At 41.0% G+C, this 17,894-nt stretch overlaps 1 protein-coding gene across 1 annotated transcript; it reads left to right on the top strand.

The window, feature by feature from the left end:
* Nucleotides 1–1,799: 1,799 nt before the first annotated feature.
* Nucleotides 1,800–17,653, top strand: TMEM43 (transmembrane protein 43). Its single transcript, XM_060239659.1, has 11 exons — nt 1,800–1,948; nt 3,452–3,586; nt 6,921–7,015; nt 8,191–8,240; nt 9,275–9,344; nt 9,695–9,765; nt 10,170–10,291; nt 11,321–11,395; nt 11,489–11,590; nt 13,517–13,634; nt 15,638–17,653. Exons 1-11 carry the CDS (start codon nt 1,892–1,894, stop codon nt 15,838–15,840), a joined length of 1,098 nt encoding a protein of 365 aa, XP_060095642.1. The 5' UTR covers nt 1,800–1,891; the 3' UTR covers nt 15,841–17,653.
* Nucleotides 17,654–17,894: the final 241 nt, after the last annotated feature.

Here is a 17,894-nt window from a genome sequence, read left to right as displayed (position 1 = left end):
TGCAATCGCAAACAGAATTGCACCTTTCAGTACCACTGTATTTACAAGAGTGTAACTGTGTTTAGGGTTGTAATGTCAGTCCTGCTTAACCCAAATATTAAATGTTGATTGGTGCTAAGATATTCTCTTGTTATCTTTTTGAAGTAACACAATCATATGGACCTAGAATCTAGAGATAGCTTCTTTACATCAGGATCATGTTTCCCCAGGGAAACAAGTATATATCAATGCCGTCGGCTCCACAGTCTGTTGCCATGGGCAACTGTAAAAAATATTTTGAGTAGACACACCCTTTGGTGCACTCAAATGTAGATGGTGCATAGAATGTCTGTGCCTTTTCTTAAAATAGCTTTGTACATCTGTATTCAAAGATATTTTGAGAAGTAGCTCCTGTGCATGTAGGGATGTCTTGGCATTTTTTTTAATTCTTGATGCTTAAACCTCTTTCTCCAGAATCAGAAGATCACTTGACTTAGAGTAGTCCATCTGTGGTGGAACAGTGGGGGCAGGGGGAGAAATGCACACTATCTAAGACATCAGATTGGGCAAGTTGTTTCATGCTTGTATGGCACATGGGGCACATAGAGATGACTTGCACAGTGTTCTCATTTCCCCTTTTTAATGAGGGGGAAAGGTTGTATGAATTGGAACTCCATGCAAACAGGCCTAAGTTTGGAGTCATATGTGCAGAGTGAGAGGAGGCATGTTTGACCCACCCCCTCTACTACACAGCTGTGATCCTTGGCCAAATGAGAATGTGAATTAGCTCATTGTGACTATTCTAGTTGACTGAGTACTTCAGTGAGAGCTGAGAACTGCAGCCTTCATCCTTTATAGTGCCTTTATTTCCCAACTTCACTAGCTTTATTATGGTAACAAGTGATTAATTGTGAATCCAGTACAGACACTTGATAGCAGAAGTCCTTTGCAGCTTGCAGACCTACAGGCCCGGCTTATGGTTGTCATCTATTCATTCCTGTTATGTATGTGGACTCATGTGAGAACTGAATTGAGTGTTCCTGCCTGGCTTATTGGAGCCAGATGACTAGAGTTTGGGGACTTGGGAACAATGGGCAGCAAGATCCTAATTTCTGCTGCCCTGCTCCAATCACGGGCCCGCTGCTAGTTTGAATGGGCCAATAGAGTGTTTGCGCGGAAACCCTGACATGTATATAGTTGGCTCTGTGGGCCCAGTCTTCAGTCTATGCTCAGCTTTACTAAGCTCAAATCAATAAAGAGCTGATGTTTCACTACCACCTCGCCTCATCAATCCATAGAACCCATTATATTTTAACTCCCGTCCCTAATAAAAGGGATTTATGCCAGCTTCTTGTTCCATATTAATTGTTTTCATCAGAAACTGCCAGTCCTGTTATTTATAATACATTTTAGTGCCACCAATGTGCTAGGTGAACCTACAATCTTTCTAGTAGATAAATCTTTTGTGTAGAGAACTCAGAGCCAGTTTGGTATAGTGATTAAGAGCCATGGACTCTAATCTGGAGAACCAGGTTTGATTTCCCATGCCTCCACATACAGCCAGCTGGTATGACGTTGGGTCAGTCACAGTTCTTGAAAGAGCTGCTTTCTCAGTCCCACGTTACTCACAAGGGTGTCTGTTGTTGGGAGAGGAAGGAAAAGGAAATTGTAAGCCACTCTGAGACTCCAAATGAATGGTGGGGTATAAATCCAATCTCCTCCTTCTTCCCCCCCCCCCCAATTTTGAATTTGTGTGTAGAATTGTTTTCATGACAAGAATGCAATCCATAATCAATTTCTTCTTGTTTCTCTGTAACAGTTCTCTGACACAGGTAACAAGAAGGAACATGTTAAAATCACAAGTGAGCGGAAGGCAGGGTTTCTGGAACGCCTCAGTGAGACATCTGGGGGGATGCTCATCGGGCTTGCCACTTTCGCATTGTCTTTCTACATTCTGTTTACCAATGAGGTAAGTATTAGGGGACAGCTGTACAAGGATATTTGGGCATTGTACTAGGGGGTAAAAAAAGGTCTTGTAATCTTCTCAGGCCCCGTTGACATTCCATCACTGCCTACAGCATTGATATCCCATTCCATCCAGTGCACTCACGACCATTTCAGGCCAGAAATGGCTGACTTACTCCAAAGTAGATCCATTTTTGGAACAGCCCTAGCTTGCTGTTTATTTGACCAGCATGCTAAAAGGCAAGCTTGCAGCCAGTAAGTGATTGTCAGATTTGTGATGGATTTGGATTTTAATATTTTAACAAAATTAGGGACATGGCTCCTGGGCATATATTTGGTGAAGAACAAAGTTCAAATAATTCTTCCTTAGAGTATCCATGCTAACTGAGCATCAATGGACGTTAAAGGGAGATACTTCTTATTAAAAATATTTGTGCATGTTATTTCCTGAATGGTTTGCTGATTCCGCCCCCCCCTCCCTTTATTATTGCAACAGTAAGGAGAACTGAATGCTCCTTAGTCAGCCAGGCTTTGCACTTCCATAAATGGCAGCTGTCTTATGGAGAGGGCCTGCAAGACTAAGCTGTACCCACCCATATGACCACCAAGTCTCCTGAGACATCTCTTGGAAAAGGCTTTGTGCCCTGAATCCCTAGTGCAGGGAAACGTAATGACAGAAAGCAGAACTGATTCTCCTTTTGTTATTGGAGCCTAAACTGTATTCAGTCGCTCTGTTCTGCTTCTATCCGAAAAAAGGCTTATCTGCTGAGCAGATGAATCATCTTCAGGGTTATGCACTGATGGTTGCAGATAACCTAACCAACTCTGCAAGCACAGTCTATAAATAATTCCTTAAAATACATTCAGGTGTGAGCCTATGAAAGCATGACAAGAGATTGTCAGCCAATCCCCTGGAAGTGGAGGATGCTTCAGCCTGTGGACTGACCTTGCATTTTTCAGCCTTCTGTTGTTGCTTCCACTTGTGCTTGGTGCTCACTTCTGGACTCTGAACTAAGCCTCACTCTGTGTGTCCACTAATCCTGGGATCAAGCCATGTTCATAACTTGCTAATGTCCAAGCAAAGATAGTGATACTATTGGTCATGGAGCTGGAATACAAAGAAGTTTTATGAGGATTGGATTTGAGGCTATAAACTCTGTCAGGGGGGCCTGCAGTGAACAGCCGCAATCAAATCCTAATAAATGCCCATGCTCTCTGTTCTGTTCCTCAAAAATATTCAGTTGCAAAACCACCCCCCACCCACCCAGTTGTTCAGAATGTCATTATTATCCACAGAGTACCTGGTTTTACCAACAGAATTAGTTTATTTATGTCTGTGAGTCCAAGAAGAGGTGGATTGTGCTGCATTTAAAGTCTTTCTCTGTTGGGAGGCCGTGCTTGTACAGGGAGATCCTGTTCATTCCCTTTCAGCACAGTGTTTCATTGATTTTGTTTTCTTGTGTTTCTTTTTTCCCCCTCCTTGCCCCATTCATTTAATGATCTGTAGGGCCGAGCTTTGAAGACAGCCACCTCTCTAGATGAAGGCCTTTCTTTGGTGGTCCCGCTTGACAACATCCAGAGTGTATTGCAAGAGAATGAGCATAAACTCGTGCACCTGTCAGGCACCCTTAGAACTTCAAAGGTAAACAACATGGCTTCATTAGACAATATTTTGAAAACTATAGTGATGGACAAAAATAAATGTTTTGCTGCTACGGTTGGTTGGTGGATGTAGATATCCCCCATCTGCCAAATGCTTGTGTTTTCTGATTTCATCCCAGCTGTTTATGTATGTTTGTGAATTTGCATCTGCAAACTATATCCAAAAGTTAACACACAGTTAAACCCCCCGTAAGCAGGCTCAGGGTGGATCACAAGATTTCATTAAACAACATAGGAACATGAAAGCATTAAAATTAAACAAAACAAACAATTTAAGCAAAGCTAACATTAAAATAATAAGAGCCTTGTGGCGCAGAATGGTAAAGCTACAATGCTGCAGTCCCAAGCTCTGCTCACAACCTGAGTTCGATCCCAGCAGAAGCTGGGTTCATGGTAGCTGGCTCGAGGTTGACTCAGCCGTCTATTGTTCTGAGGTCAGTAAAATGAGTACACAGCTTGCTGGGGGGAAAGTGTAGATGAGTGGGGAAGGCAATGGGAACCCACCCCATAAAAAAAGTCTGCTGTGAAAATGTTGTGAAAGCAACGTCACCCCAGAGTCGGAAACGACTGGTGCTTGCACAGGGGACTATCTTTACCTTTTTTAACATTAAAATTAAATATAAAAGCCAAATTTCAGTCAAATCTGAATAAAATAGCAACTATTCAAGGCAGCCCATACTGCCTCCTGCAAGATGATGAATTAGATCAGCGGTCCCCAACCTTTTTGGCACCAGGGACCGGTTCTGTGGAAGACAATTTTTCCACAGACCGGGGGGGGGGGAGGGCGATGGTTTCGAGATGATACAACTGTGCACTTATATTTCTATTAGTTTTAGTGTAATGGTTAAGTGTGCAGACTCTTATCTGGGAGAACCAAGTTTGATTCCCCATTCCTTCCCTTTGCAGCTGCTGGACTGGCCTTTGGTCAGCCATAGCCCTCGCAGAGTTGCTCTTGAAAAGGCAGCTTCTGAGAAAGAGCTCTCAGCCCCACCCACCTCAGAGGGTGTCTGTTATGGGGGACGAAGGTAAAAGAGATTGAGAGCCACTCTGAAATTCAGAGTGGAGGGCAGGATATAAATCCAATGTCATCGTTTTATTATTATTACTACGTTGTAATATATAATGAAATAATTATACAACTCACGACCCAGTTGCTAACAGGCCATGGACCAGTACTGGTCCACAGTTCGGGGGCTGGGGACCCCTGAATTAGATGATAGTTAATAGCAACCTGTTTTCTGATGATGCTTTCTTGGCCTCTGAGCAGGGCAAATCAGAGTGGGTGCTGTAAGTACTGCAAAAGCTGTGCAAGCAGGGGAAGAGGCTGAAATGAATTGGAATGGTCGCCACCTTCAACCCAAAGGCCTGGTAGAAGGGCTCCATTTAACAGGCTCTGAAAGAACTGTAATGTCCCATAGGGTCCTGATTTTAAGTGAGAGCATATTCCATCAGGCTGGAGCCAGGGCAGGAAAGGCCCTGGCACTGTTCGAGGCTAATCAGATGTCTTTCAGGCTGGGGACTGCCAGATGTTGCTCTGCTGAGTGTAAAGCTCTCTGGGGTACATATGGGGAGAGATGGTCCCATAGATATGTTGGTCCCTGGCTGCATAGGGTTTTAAAGGTTAATACCATAACCTTGAACTGGAGCCAGCAGCATCAGCTAAATGCGCGCCCACACAGATGTTCCCGTTTGGGAGCCCAGAGGTTATTTTTTCAAATATAAACCTAAATGCCTGGAAGTCCTGCTGTTTGAATTACAACCTTTTTTCTTTGAAACTGGCTGTGGTTACACTCTGCGTAATGGAGGGTCAAGCTACCTATACCACAAGTCATAATATGTACAGTATTTATTATAAAACATACACAAAAATGAATTTTAAAGCATAGTTTTGAATGTCAGACAGCATAAAATTGCCAACCATATACAATTTCACATCTGCATTGATGGATTTCTAGTTACTACACTGACCATACGTGTTTCAGCCCTTAAGGGCCTTCCTCAGTGGTCAGTTAAAAATATACAAAGACCCACATCCAGGAATGAAATGGCAGAAAGCCAGATGTTGCTTCTAGAATTATCAAATGAAGAGAAAAGGGGGTGGGGGGGACAAAATTATTATATACATAATTTAAAAAAAATTAACTTTAAAATTATTGTAAGCTGTTGTTACTTTATATGATGTGTGGTTACTTAAAATTATATAAAGTAAATCATATCTGGACCACTGAGGAAGGCCCTTAGGGGCCAGAGTGTGGTATGGTCAGTGTAGTAATTAGAAATCCATCAATGCAGATGTGAAATTGTATATGGTTGGCAATTTTATGCAGTCTGACATTCAGACAATATGTTTTAAAATTCATTTTTGTATATGTTTAACAATAAATATTGTACATTTTATGACTTGTGATATAGGCCGCTTGATCCTTCATTACAGTGTAAATTTGGGTTGAGTTTTTCCCCTTCCCCCTTTCTTTGTGGTTACACTCTGCACATCTTTGGAGTCGCTTCTTATTCCTGCTTCAAAATCTTGGGATGTCAAAGAAGTCAAGCCATGATTGAGCTGCATGAAAGCTTTTATTTCAAGTCCATGTATTGTGACGTCACAACAGGATTCCAGCCAAAAGAATTGTTTCAATACCTGACTATACTGTATAGCCACATCAGGATCCATGATATTTAAATAGTAGAATCTGCCACTTTATTATTAGGATTTTTGTTACTGGGCGGACTAATAAGTGGTCTCAAGGGTTGCCTTTACAAACAAGGCAAATGTGGCATGGGAGCTTGGCAGTGATGCTGTGCTTTTGATGTATTGTTACCATGCTTTTGGCCAGTGGTCTTTGCAAGAGATTGGATGGAACTGATTATGATAAGGGTGGTCATGGCTGTTTACTTTGGATACCAGCACTAGCCTAGGACTCCTGCTGGCTTGCTTTTCTAAGCATCCCAGTCTGCAGAAAACTGGCAGAAAACATTGGGACACAGTTCACTGTTCAAGGCAAGTCTTAACAGCTGGCCATACAAATAGATTTTTGGATCTAAGGAACCCTTGCTCTAGTTGGCTTATTTATGTTGCTGATTTTATCATGTTAGATCTTAATAATGTGGTTTTATTATTTTGTTGTCATGAAGATTTTTTAAAAATAAAATGTGTGGGTTATAAATATCTAAAATAGTATCATGGTAACCAACCTGGAATAAAGACACAAATACACCACAGATTTAAAGAGTGTCCTTCTTTTTATTGTCTTTGTGAAAGTCCTTCTAAAGTACAAAACCTTCTGCTGATGTACATTTCCATTACATTTCCCTAGCCTTTGTATGATCCCAGCTATGGGCTTTCCATCCGGGCTGTCAAGCTTAAACGTCATGTGGAAATGTATCAATGGGTAGAATATGAAGAATCCAAGTAAGCGTCACTCTTATGAACTTCATTTTGCCATAAAGTATGTTGTATGAGAGAGTTTTTATATGATTGAACTAGGTATTAAGAGAAGGCTCCTTTATTCTTCAGCATGCAACAATGCTGTTACCCCTAGGGCATAGCTATAACAATGATTTGATGTAGTCTCTTTTTATGACATCAGGGTTTTTTCCCCCCAATAGTGACTGATGTTTTTAAAGCTATAAAGAAGAAATGAACACGCAGCTATGAGTCAGTTGTTTATAGTTGGCTTCAGGGAGTGGAAAGTCTTGAGGGACTGAGATCTTGTGGGGGGTGGGGAATCCTTTATGCCTTGTGTCTATGCCTGCAGCTCCTTTTCCAACCTTGTCTTGTGTGAATGATGTGCCAAAATGGGTTACAGCCAAGTAGTGTAGATATTGGCATCTTGCCTGCGTGTCTGTGTTGCACTAAATTAGAGGTATTTTACTGAATACTCCACTCAGAAGTCAAGCTGTCAATGCAGATTTGTGAGTGGTCAAGATTCAAGAAGTATCACGTCTGGGGAGAAATTTATCCAGCCACTTATGAAAGAAATCTCTATGGCTTTGACATTAGATCAAAGCCTCAGATCCCAATAGTTGTCTGTGCAACTAAAATGTAACTGGATTTTTGATATTTGGGACACGTTCCTTTAAGCTTTACTACATAGTTATTTAATTAAGGATTGTCTTGATGTGTTGAATTTCTAGTCTACTTTCAGGCAGCTTTACTGTGGAGCCATAACATGCAAAGCCATCCTTGCTGTTCCACAATGATTTTCTTTCCATTCTCTTTTTGGTCCTCAAACCTTCCCTTAGGTCCCCTATTTATGCCTTGTTATGTTCTTTAGCTCTTCTCATTTGGCATCCTTGCCTGAAGCCTCCTCGACGTTGCCTTCCTCTCAGTCTTGACAATATTAAACCCTATTATGTAAAGCTCCCTCTCCCATCAAGGCATAACTTTCCCTCACATCACAGAAGCAGCACTGATGGCCATTCCTCAACTGTCAATGATTTCATTAGATTAGCTAAACTTCCATATTGGCTTTAGCTAACATTTGGCCTAGCGTGCATAAAAACACAAAGTTGTGTAGGGTATCATGGACTTTTCAGAAGACATACTTCAGTGCGTGTTCTGTCCTTTCTTCCCTCTGCCTATAGGGATTATGAAGAGAATGGTGAGCTTAAGAAAGAAACAAGATATTCATACAGTAAGTAAAACAGCACTGAAATAATTCTGCTAGGGTTGACAGTGAGAGCTGTGAGATTTCAGGAGCTCCTTTCACAGTCATTTCTTGCATCAGTATGGGCAGTTTTTGTAAGTGATGATTAGAGTTGCATCTGTTTAAGTTTTGCCCACCCTGAACTTTTAGGAAGCACAAAACCTTCTGTATTGAGGATTTAAAATGGCTTTGAAGCATTTATTGATGTTTGTGCTCTGCACTTCTTTCAAGAAGCTTAGGATGGAGTGCATGTGATTCTCAGGAATAGTCAATGGTACTTTTTTCAGATTCAAAATTTTTATTGACCATGTTTAAACATACACAGACATAACAAATAACATTCCCTCCATACTGAAAAACATTACAAGCAGAGTAAGGTCAAAGCAGTAACAAAAGCAGAATACAGTATCTAGATTCCATTGTGTGTAAGTATAAGGTAATATATCACAATAGTAATGAACAAGTTGTTAAAATCCTGTTAACTTCTGATATGAAAATGGAATAGTTTTTTGACTGTTAGACATATATTCTATAAAGGCAAACTGAGAACAACAATGATCCAGTGAGTAGGAGAGATTACTATTCAGTGGTATTTTGAAGGGTGCAGAATCTTGTTGAACCCTTCATCAAGCATGCCTGTGTCTACTTGAGTAGTGTGCAAGTTACATTAAGGCTTCTTGGGTTTCATTATTCAAAGAGCATGGTGAAGACTCTGCTATTTCAGAAAATTAAATAAGAGATGATTTGTGGAGGTTCAGATATTCACAGCATGTGGCAGATGCTGCTTTATTATTTGTTTTTTATTGGCTGGTTCCTGCACCTCATCCTCAATTGATGATATCTTGTTTTGCTCCTATCCTATGTGACCCTGTCCTTTGGGTCCTTCTCTAAGGGGCACTTCTTCAGCACACAAGTGATGATTGTTCTGTGTATGTTATACAACCTGTGGAAACTGAGAAGAATGTTTTAAAACTAGAGTTTCAGTTTTTCTCTTTTGATATATATCACTTGTTTCCTCTTAGATACCGAATGGAAATCAGAAGTTGTGAACAGCAGAAACTTTGATCGAGAAATTGGCCATAAAAACCCCAGGTAAATCTTATGTGTTAGAATGAACTTCTCCCTGATCTGCTCTTCTGACTCAGCATTTTATGAGTCATTTCACAAATGGATTCTTTTTTGATTGACTGAATCATTCAGTGCATTTGACTTTGCTAACTATTCTGGAACAAGAATAGGAAGTGTTTATGAAACCCACAGCAGGTGCATTTATCTAGGCTCTCTTGCTGGTTACTTTACTAGGGGCAAGGAAAGGATCTTGGTTTTCTTTGCATAAGCCAGAAATGCTTCATAAGAGAGAAGCTGTAATTATTTTTTACTCTCTCTGTGCTTTTGGGTCCACCATGCTGGAATTCATCTTGCTGTTCCTTTTGTCTCTGCAGTGCCATGGCTGTTGAATCTTTCACTGCAGTTGCTTCTGATGTCCAAGTGGGCAATTTTTTTCTTTCCAAAGGTAATGCATTTCTTTTTTGGGGGGGAGGGGGAGGGAAGGGAGGGGATTGTTTAAGATTACCCCACTGAACTGAAATGAAATGTGTCATTTTAAAGTTAGGCAGTCTTTATTTTCCAATTTCACTGAACCTTTGTAAAGCAGATAGTACATAAAAACCCAGATTGTCTGGATGAACTCTTTTAGTTAGGTGTCTTGTGCTGTGGATAGAACAGAGTTAATGCTTTATTCCTTCCTTTTGAATTAAACAATTTTTATTAGTAACATATGGTAGCAAAACTATCTCTACAACTTATAAAAACTTAAAATGAAAAAAAAAAAAGACTCCGCCCCATATCTTACTTTTTCCCCTCCCCTCCCCCCGTTGCTTGACCCCCGCCAGTGTTAAATGCTTTATTCCTTCCTAGGCCTTATTGAGAAGATTGATAATTTCAAACAGATGAGCTTGTCAAAACTGGAAGATCCACATGCTGATGTGATCCGCTCTGGGGATTACTTCTTTCACAGTGAGAATCCTCGACGTCCAGAAGTAAGAAGCCAGTGGCAAAAAACAACAATAAGCCTACTGTCATCCTTAATTAGTTATGTTGATCAGATTGCATCCTTTTTAACTGGTCTTGCTCCTGCACCATTAAGAGCCACCAAATGGAAATTCAGTAAGTGCTTTTCCATCAAAAGCTTCCCCCTGCTTAATTCTGTGTGTTGTGCTGCTCTTAAAAGCAAAGGAGCAGGGCAAGTAAGCTGGTGGCCACAGTAACATGCTGGATACCCCTCATGTCCCATTGAATGGAAATACAGCATCACACTGAAATAGGTCCTTGTGTCTTCCTCTTTCCCTTTCTTTGTCATTCAGGCAGTCTTCATAGGCCATTGCATGAAAAGAAATTGAGGGTTGTGCATATTTCTTTTTCATATAAGTAATCTATTTGGGTTGGCATTCTGAATAGCAATGAGCTAAGAACAGAATGACTGTGTTTCATAGTTCTTTGTTTTAAAAGGACCATGTGGTGCTTGGGGGGCAACAACAGGAGAGCTTCTAGTATCCTGGCCCCACTAATGGACCTCCTGATGGCACCTGGGGTTTTTGGCTACTGTGTGACAGAGTGTGGGACTGGTTGGGCCATTGGCCTGATTCAACATGGCTTCTGTTATGTTCTTATGACCCTGCTAATATCTAAAATGGCAGTCATAGTGGGCGTGTTGACAAACTTTGACTAGAAATACTTGGGTTTTGTGCCCAGTACTGTTCTCCTCAGATGTATCTCAGCTTCAGTTCATCCTCTGTAAAATGGGAACAGTAGTGGACTGGTATAGGTATAAATAATGTTTCTCACTGAATTTGTTCTGACTGGACAGATGTAAGAAGCCACAGCTTGCAGGGACTGAAGTGTGCTGATTCCGAAGTTCTGCACTTAACAAAGTTGAGAGGGTTTCCTGGGAGTCTCTCTTAAGACACAGGAGTAGCATCAGTGCAGAAAATACAGGAAACCTGTATGCAAAATCACCACTGGGAAGTTTCTGTTGCCACCTGTTTTACCTTTTCCCCTCCATTTTTCAGGTTGGAGACCTTCGTGTTTCCTTCTTTTATTCTGGTTTGAGTGGAGACTCATCCCATTTGGGTCCAGCAGATACGGTAAATCTTTTCTCTAAAGCAATAACTCTCTACAGATTATAATGTGTGAGACTCTAGATCTGTGTTAATCTTGTCAATTGGGCTGATTTTTAGGTGACAATAATTGCTCGGCAACGAGGGGACCACTTGGTTTCATACAAAACTAAATCTGGTGATTCTCTGGAGATTCTTTATCCTGATGAGCTCTCTGCTGAGGTAAGAAATAGTGATCACTATAGAGGAGACTGGTGAAAGAACAGGCAGATAAAGACACTGTGGACAAATTGATTTCATTTCTTCCCATCCTCCTGGGAAAACTTTCTATCTCTTTCATCTGTTACTGGAAAACAGAGTACATTTGTAAGAGTAGGTTACCTCTCACACCTATTTTGTATAGCAGAACCAGCCCATAATTCATCTCAATGCCCCATTTGTAGATAGACCCTCCTTTCCTTTCCCTTCCCCTTCCTTCCTCTGTCTTGCTTACTTTGGTCCATTGTATCACACTGCCTCTCTTAAACTACTGCAGCAGTGAACCAGGATGTACATTGGCCATAACCCCTCTCACTACATTAGATCTTTTTAAAGGGATAGAGTTAATAAACTGACAACCATGCCATCCAATACAGAGTAGAAGTATTTCACTGGAGCACAGGGAGGATATATATAGGAGTGTCCCTGCAAACCGTTGCCTTGCTAATATTGAAGAGCATTAGTCTTCTCTTTGACTTCCGGCACAACTGGTCATTTGCTTGAATTGGAGGCCCCGTAGGAGTTACTTACAGAGCATAAATCACTTATCTGGCATTTCTTGCAATTTGAAGAGTGGTGTTTGAAGGGCATTCAGATCACAGGAGAATCTCTAGGATTATCAGTCTCCAGTTCTGTGGTTATCTGATTCTGCCTTTTTTTTTCTTTGTAAAAAGGCTTGCCTATTTATTTTTAGGCTAAAGAAATAATAAAGTATAACTCAAATACAGCAAGTTATATAAATGCCCATGACTTCCTGAATTTGCATCTTTTGTTGTGTGTAAGTGTTCTGTTTTCTGCTTTCTACACTACCAGTATTTCTTACGTTGTCTCTTCCCTTCACTCCACCCAGATTGTTTCCCACATCTTTAAAGGTCATACTTTCCACTAGGTCCATGGAACAAGCAAGAAATAGCTGCCCCACCCTGAATAAATCCCACTCTATTTATGAAGCCTTGTGTGGGCTGAGTGGGCGTGTCCTTACATGCTTGGGCAGCCTCAGTCAGTATCTGGCAGGTTGATTCCACAGAGGGATTATTTCACGCCCTGCTCCAAAGAAGCAGTGATATAATTTAGCAATATAGATCAGTTTAATGGAATGTGTTTTGTAGTGTGTGACAATGGCAGGCACTGTAATGCAGCTATTTTATTTTTAACCTTTTAAAACAGCTTTTTTTTGAAGCTCATGAGATTCTGAGACACCAGCCATTTTTATTTAGAGACTAAACTCCTGACTTGTTTGTGGCTATAAATTGTGTAGGTCCCCCCCCCCCCCCCCCCCCCCCCGAGGTGTATTCAAAATAAACGTCATATTAAATAGTATGTTAGGTAAGCAAATGTTTTTATTTAAGCTAGTCAAAATATCACTGATTAGCAAGTTTTGGAGTTATGTAGAACTCTTCATCAGGGTGTTCAGTATAAAATTGTTCATCCATCCAATGCAGTTGTTAAAACGGGGTTATGTGAGAGTTTCTGCATGGGCAGTTCAATCTTCTGGGCTGGCTCACAGTCTCAATATTCTGATTCTCCCACCCAACATAATTAGTTAAGCAACTGCATGTAGCGCCTGCTTTGTGACTGCTTTCTTCTTCCCTAAAGCAAAGAGCCAGCCTTGGCTTTCTTCCACCTTGCTAGAGCAAGAGATCCAGAGGACATCACCTGTGTTCTTGCAGGGAGCATCCATTTCTAACAGCTACCTCCTTCACAGGTGGATGTTTGGCTTGGAATCTCCCAAAATTCTGTGATTGACCAGAGCCTGTAGCAGCCTTTTTGTTGCTGGTTGTGTGCCCCCCTTCTCATTGGCGGCCATTGATGTACATCCAGATAGATATACAGATGAGTTGAATTTGTTTAGGACAGCAGGGTATATGATCAGATGTGCTCACATTTTAGGAGGTGTTCCAGAAGGAGCATGCGAGTAACAGCATGAAGACTTGGGGTCTACGTGGGGCTGGCTGGCTGGCTATGTTTGTAGGCATCAACCTTATGATGAGAATTTTTTACACCCTGGGTAAGTTTGCTGATAGCAACCTATCACAATCTTTGATCAAGCTACTTTAATATTAGGTTGCTTTGCTTTATTAAGAGTGAATGTTGCTTGAAGTATCAGTATAACACTATATAGATCTAGGCCTTAGATTTCAGCCAATCCTCCCCTTCTCAAATTTTGTGGCTGATGCTCAGGAGTTGGAAAAAAGATGGGATATATCTGCCATTGCTTTGATTTATAAAACACCTTATTGAGACATGAAAAATTAGAATGAAGGCAGATGTGAAAATGCTTTAACATAGAACTGAGGTGACATAGTAGCCATACAAAAGTTCCATTCCACAAAAGTGGAAAGTTCCATTCTGGTCAGCTACTATACATTTTGTGTTTTGATAGATTTTCCTTTTAGAAGAGAAGCAGCTATTTTTGAAATCACTGTTGTATTTACTCAACACAAGGTATAAGTGAATTAAATATATCATAAGTTTTTAACATGCCATAGAAGGACTTTGTTTTAGGTTACACTTCAATAATGATCTTGACTTATGGTGTAAATGGTCCTGGCCAAAGCAGGAGGGACAGTAGCTCAGTGGTAGAGCATCTGCTTGGTAAGCAGGAGGTCCCAGATTCAATCCCTGGCATCTCAACTAAAAACGGTTCAGGCAAGTAGGCGTGAAAAACCTCAGCTTGAGACTTTGGAGAGCCGCTGCCAGAGTAGGCAATACTGACTTTGATGGACCAAGGGTCTGATTCAGTATAAGGCAGCTTCATATGTTCATACAAATCAAGAGAATGTACTGCATGTTAAAACTCATACATTGAATAAAAGTCAGCACCTTGCAGTGTGCTCTATGAAGTGAAATAAAATATGCTTAGTCTTGCCCAGAATTTCTTTGAGACCTTGAAGTATTTTAAGTTTCAAGTCTCTCCCTCTTTGGTAATGGGTGGCCACCTGTCGGCTCCATTTCAAACTTGCTGGGAATTATTTTAATTGCATTTGTATTCTGCAAGTATTGTTCCTTCAAGGAACTTTATCGCTGAGTGGAGATGGGAATCCTAGTCCTATACTGTGACCACTATACCACACTGGCTCTTCAGTGCTCAGATCAGTGTCTAGCAGAATAGGAAAGATCTGATCATCGGTTAATGTGACCGTAAGAATATGGAGGCTTATAATGAAGTAAGCAGGTTTTGGGTTGGATTTTAGGGGTTAACTCCCCCCACCCCCCCACCAACAGCCCATCTCCTAGAGTTGTGAAAATTCCATTCATGGGTCTTTTCAGCAGCATACATGCATTTTGTTGCTTTTAATGGGACTTCCAGAAGTGGTTCGAAAGGCACCTTCTCTGTTGGTCTTCAGGAAGTCCCATAAGGCAGTTACATAGAAAAGCTTTTTGATGGAGTTTGATCATTGTTGGAGCTTGGACATGTGTATCTGTCTCCTGTTTATAATGTCCTGTACATATTGCATATTAAACTTTTTAAATAGTTCTATTAATGTAACATATCCATATGCCTCTTTGGGATGTGTTTTGTGTAAGCTGCCTTGAGCCCCTTTCAAGAAATGTAAAAGTGGGATACAAATAAAGAAGCAGCTGTTGTGTCCAGCACTTGATTAACTGGACTATTCATGGGAGAGCAGGCAGTGGTGGAACCGGCTCCAGGTCCCAGCCTTGGGTGCCACCACCTTGTGGGCAGGGCCTGTGGCCTGGATCTCACTGCTAGGTTCCCTTGCTTCCTGTCCCTGTGCTGCAGATCAGCTGTGCAGTGGGTAGCTGATTGGCTGAATGGAGGAAACCACATGTTCTGGCCATTGCTGCTTATGGTCAGGAGCTCACCAGGATTCTCTGCTAACGCTCAGGCTGTGGAAGAGCAGGCAGTGAGTTCCCACTTGGCCAGCTGGCATATGTGGTTAATCAGCCACCTCAGTTCCCTATCAATGCTGGTTGACACAGCTTTCACTGTATTTTAATTGCCAATTACTGTTAATGCTTCATATCTTTTTTTTTCTTCTTCTGCTACAGTGGATTGGTTTCCAGTAGTCCGGGAGCTGGTCAACATTGGCCTGAAAGCATTTGCCTTTTGCTTGGCCACTTCTTTATCCCTGCTAACTATTTCTGTGGGGTGGTTCTTCTACCGGCCACTCTGGGCAATACTGATTGGGTTGCTGGCTGCAGTCCCCATTGTGATTGCAAGGTCCCGGGTTCCTCCCAAAAAGCAGCAGTAACAGGGTGAAGAACTGTGCCTCTCTTTGCACCTCAGTCTGTTTGGAACCAATACACATCCAGAGCATCTATCCTGCTTGAAGCCATTATCACGGTCCGCTGTATTTAAAACAAAACCTGACGCCATACAGACAGTGCCAAAGATTTTATAGTGGACCTAGAAGTGTAAATATTTGTACAGTTTATTGTGTAATTGAGTGAAAAGGGCATGTTCTTATACCAAGCTGATGAGATGCAACCATTTTTGAGCACATAACTGCTACATTTAAGTGGCAGTATCTTTAAAAGTATCTGCCAGGCCTCATAAGAGAACAGGTGGAGTGTAGCCTTGATGGGACTAAGAGAAGTTTTGAAACCATGGTGTGTACGTTTTTTATATCAGTCTGAATTTGCGTGCTTTTTCCTTTCTGCTATCCATACCTTGTTACTTCTCAAAATATATCCATCCCTGCATTTTCTTTTGTTTCTTGCTTAAGTTGACATAGTCCTTTTTATTTCTGTCTTGCCTGTGCATTTAAGTTGCCCTCAATTTAAAACCTTCAGCATTGAACAATTGCCCCTGTTGCCTTGTCAAGGCGCTTTAATGACACTGGTGTGTTTGTTCACTGTTATCACTGAGCTGAAACGTGTATGCATCTTCTAAGTAAATAAGAGTTTTGTCCATTTAAAGTGCCTTTTTGTAAGGGAATGTTTTAAGGGGGGAAATGATTGTAGATTCTAATTGAATTTTATTAGATGTTTATTAGATTTGTTTCTGTACTATCACTTTATAATGGATGTACATAAACATGCATAAGGGAAACCTGACTCTGTGCTCTACTGGTCTGCAATAAGCTGAAGTGTAGTCCTGTCTGTTAGCAGGAGAGCACGTGAATCATTGTTAACTGCAGTAAATTAAATGTAATGTTTCTGTGTAGATTGAGCTACTGTCCTGTCCATACATCACTATCCTGAGTTTAGAGCAGCATAGATAACTTTTCCCCTTCTCCATTTGATCTTCACAAGAACTCCATGAGATTAAGCTAAGAGCTTAGACTCCAGTCCTATAGCATCTTAGAGACAAAGAAGAATTTTATGGTTTAAGCTTTTAAGAGTCAGAGCTCCCTTTGTCAGATATGAGTAGTATGTTTGACTTGCCCATGGTCAGCTTACGAGCTTCATGGCAGAGTAGGGATTTGGACCTGGATTGTCTTATCCCCATTCCATATCTTTTTAAAATGTTCAGCCCTGACCTGAATAGCCCATACAAGACCAATCTCATCAGGTCTCAGAAACTAAACAGTCAACTCTTGCAAGTACTTGGATGGGAGACCTCCTTGGAGTACCGAGGCAGGAGCAGGTTTTATTCAGCCACCTCCCTGAATATCCTCCAGGCCCCTCACCAGAGGTCACCATGACTTCCAGGTATGTGGACACGAGCACATAAAAACTAATATATATCTCCCAAAATCATGTTTTAAAAATGTTTTTGCTTTAATCCACTGTATTCAGAATGGTAAACTAGTCTAATTCTAACGTTAAAATATGTTCTTATGTCATTACAACTATAATTAATGTAAACTATGTTCTTCCAGCTATAATAGGTTACCCCCTTACTATTGTTCTAAAACTCCTATAAACTGGGCCAGCCTCAGCTACAATTTAAGGTTTTGCAAACTCATCTGTGTACTATGCTAATATGAATTTTCATGCTTAGAGTGAAAAATGTTCCTTCTCAGTACATGTGTATTTTCCAGTAGTAACCTTTGAAACTCCTGTTTTCTATTAATGGAAGCACCCAATGTTTGTATTTTATGAATAAAGCTTCATAAATGATGGAGTGGAAGTGTGGCAAAACATCAAAAGTGAGCACTACAGCAGACAAAAGCCCCCACCAATGGCTGCAGAATCATGGAGGGACCAATGTCATAAGATCCAAAGCATGGTGTTCCCAGAAACTGAAAGGTTTATAGTCTGCATGAAAAGGGATTGTAGTAATTCATGTGATACGTTTTAATAGGTATCACATTTTGGATCCAAACAAAAAATTTTATGAAAACACTGGAAATTTTTCTGA

The sequence above is a fragment of the Heteronotia binoei genome, chromosome 5 (genome assembly GCF_032191835.1).
Source record: "Heteronotia binoei isolate CCM8104 ecotype False Entrance Well chromosome 5, APGP_CSIRO_Hbin_v1, whole genome shotgun sequence".
NCBI classification, from domain to species: Eukaryota; Metazoa; Chordata; class Lepidosauria; order Squamata; family Gekkonidae; genus Heteronotia; species Heteronotia binoei.
This window is presented reverse-complemented; position numbering and strand designations above follow the sequence as displayed.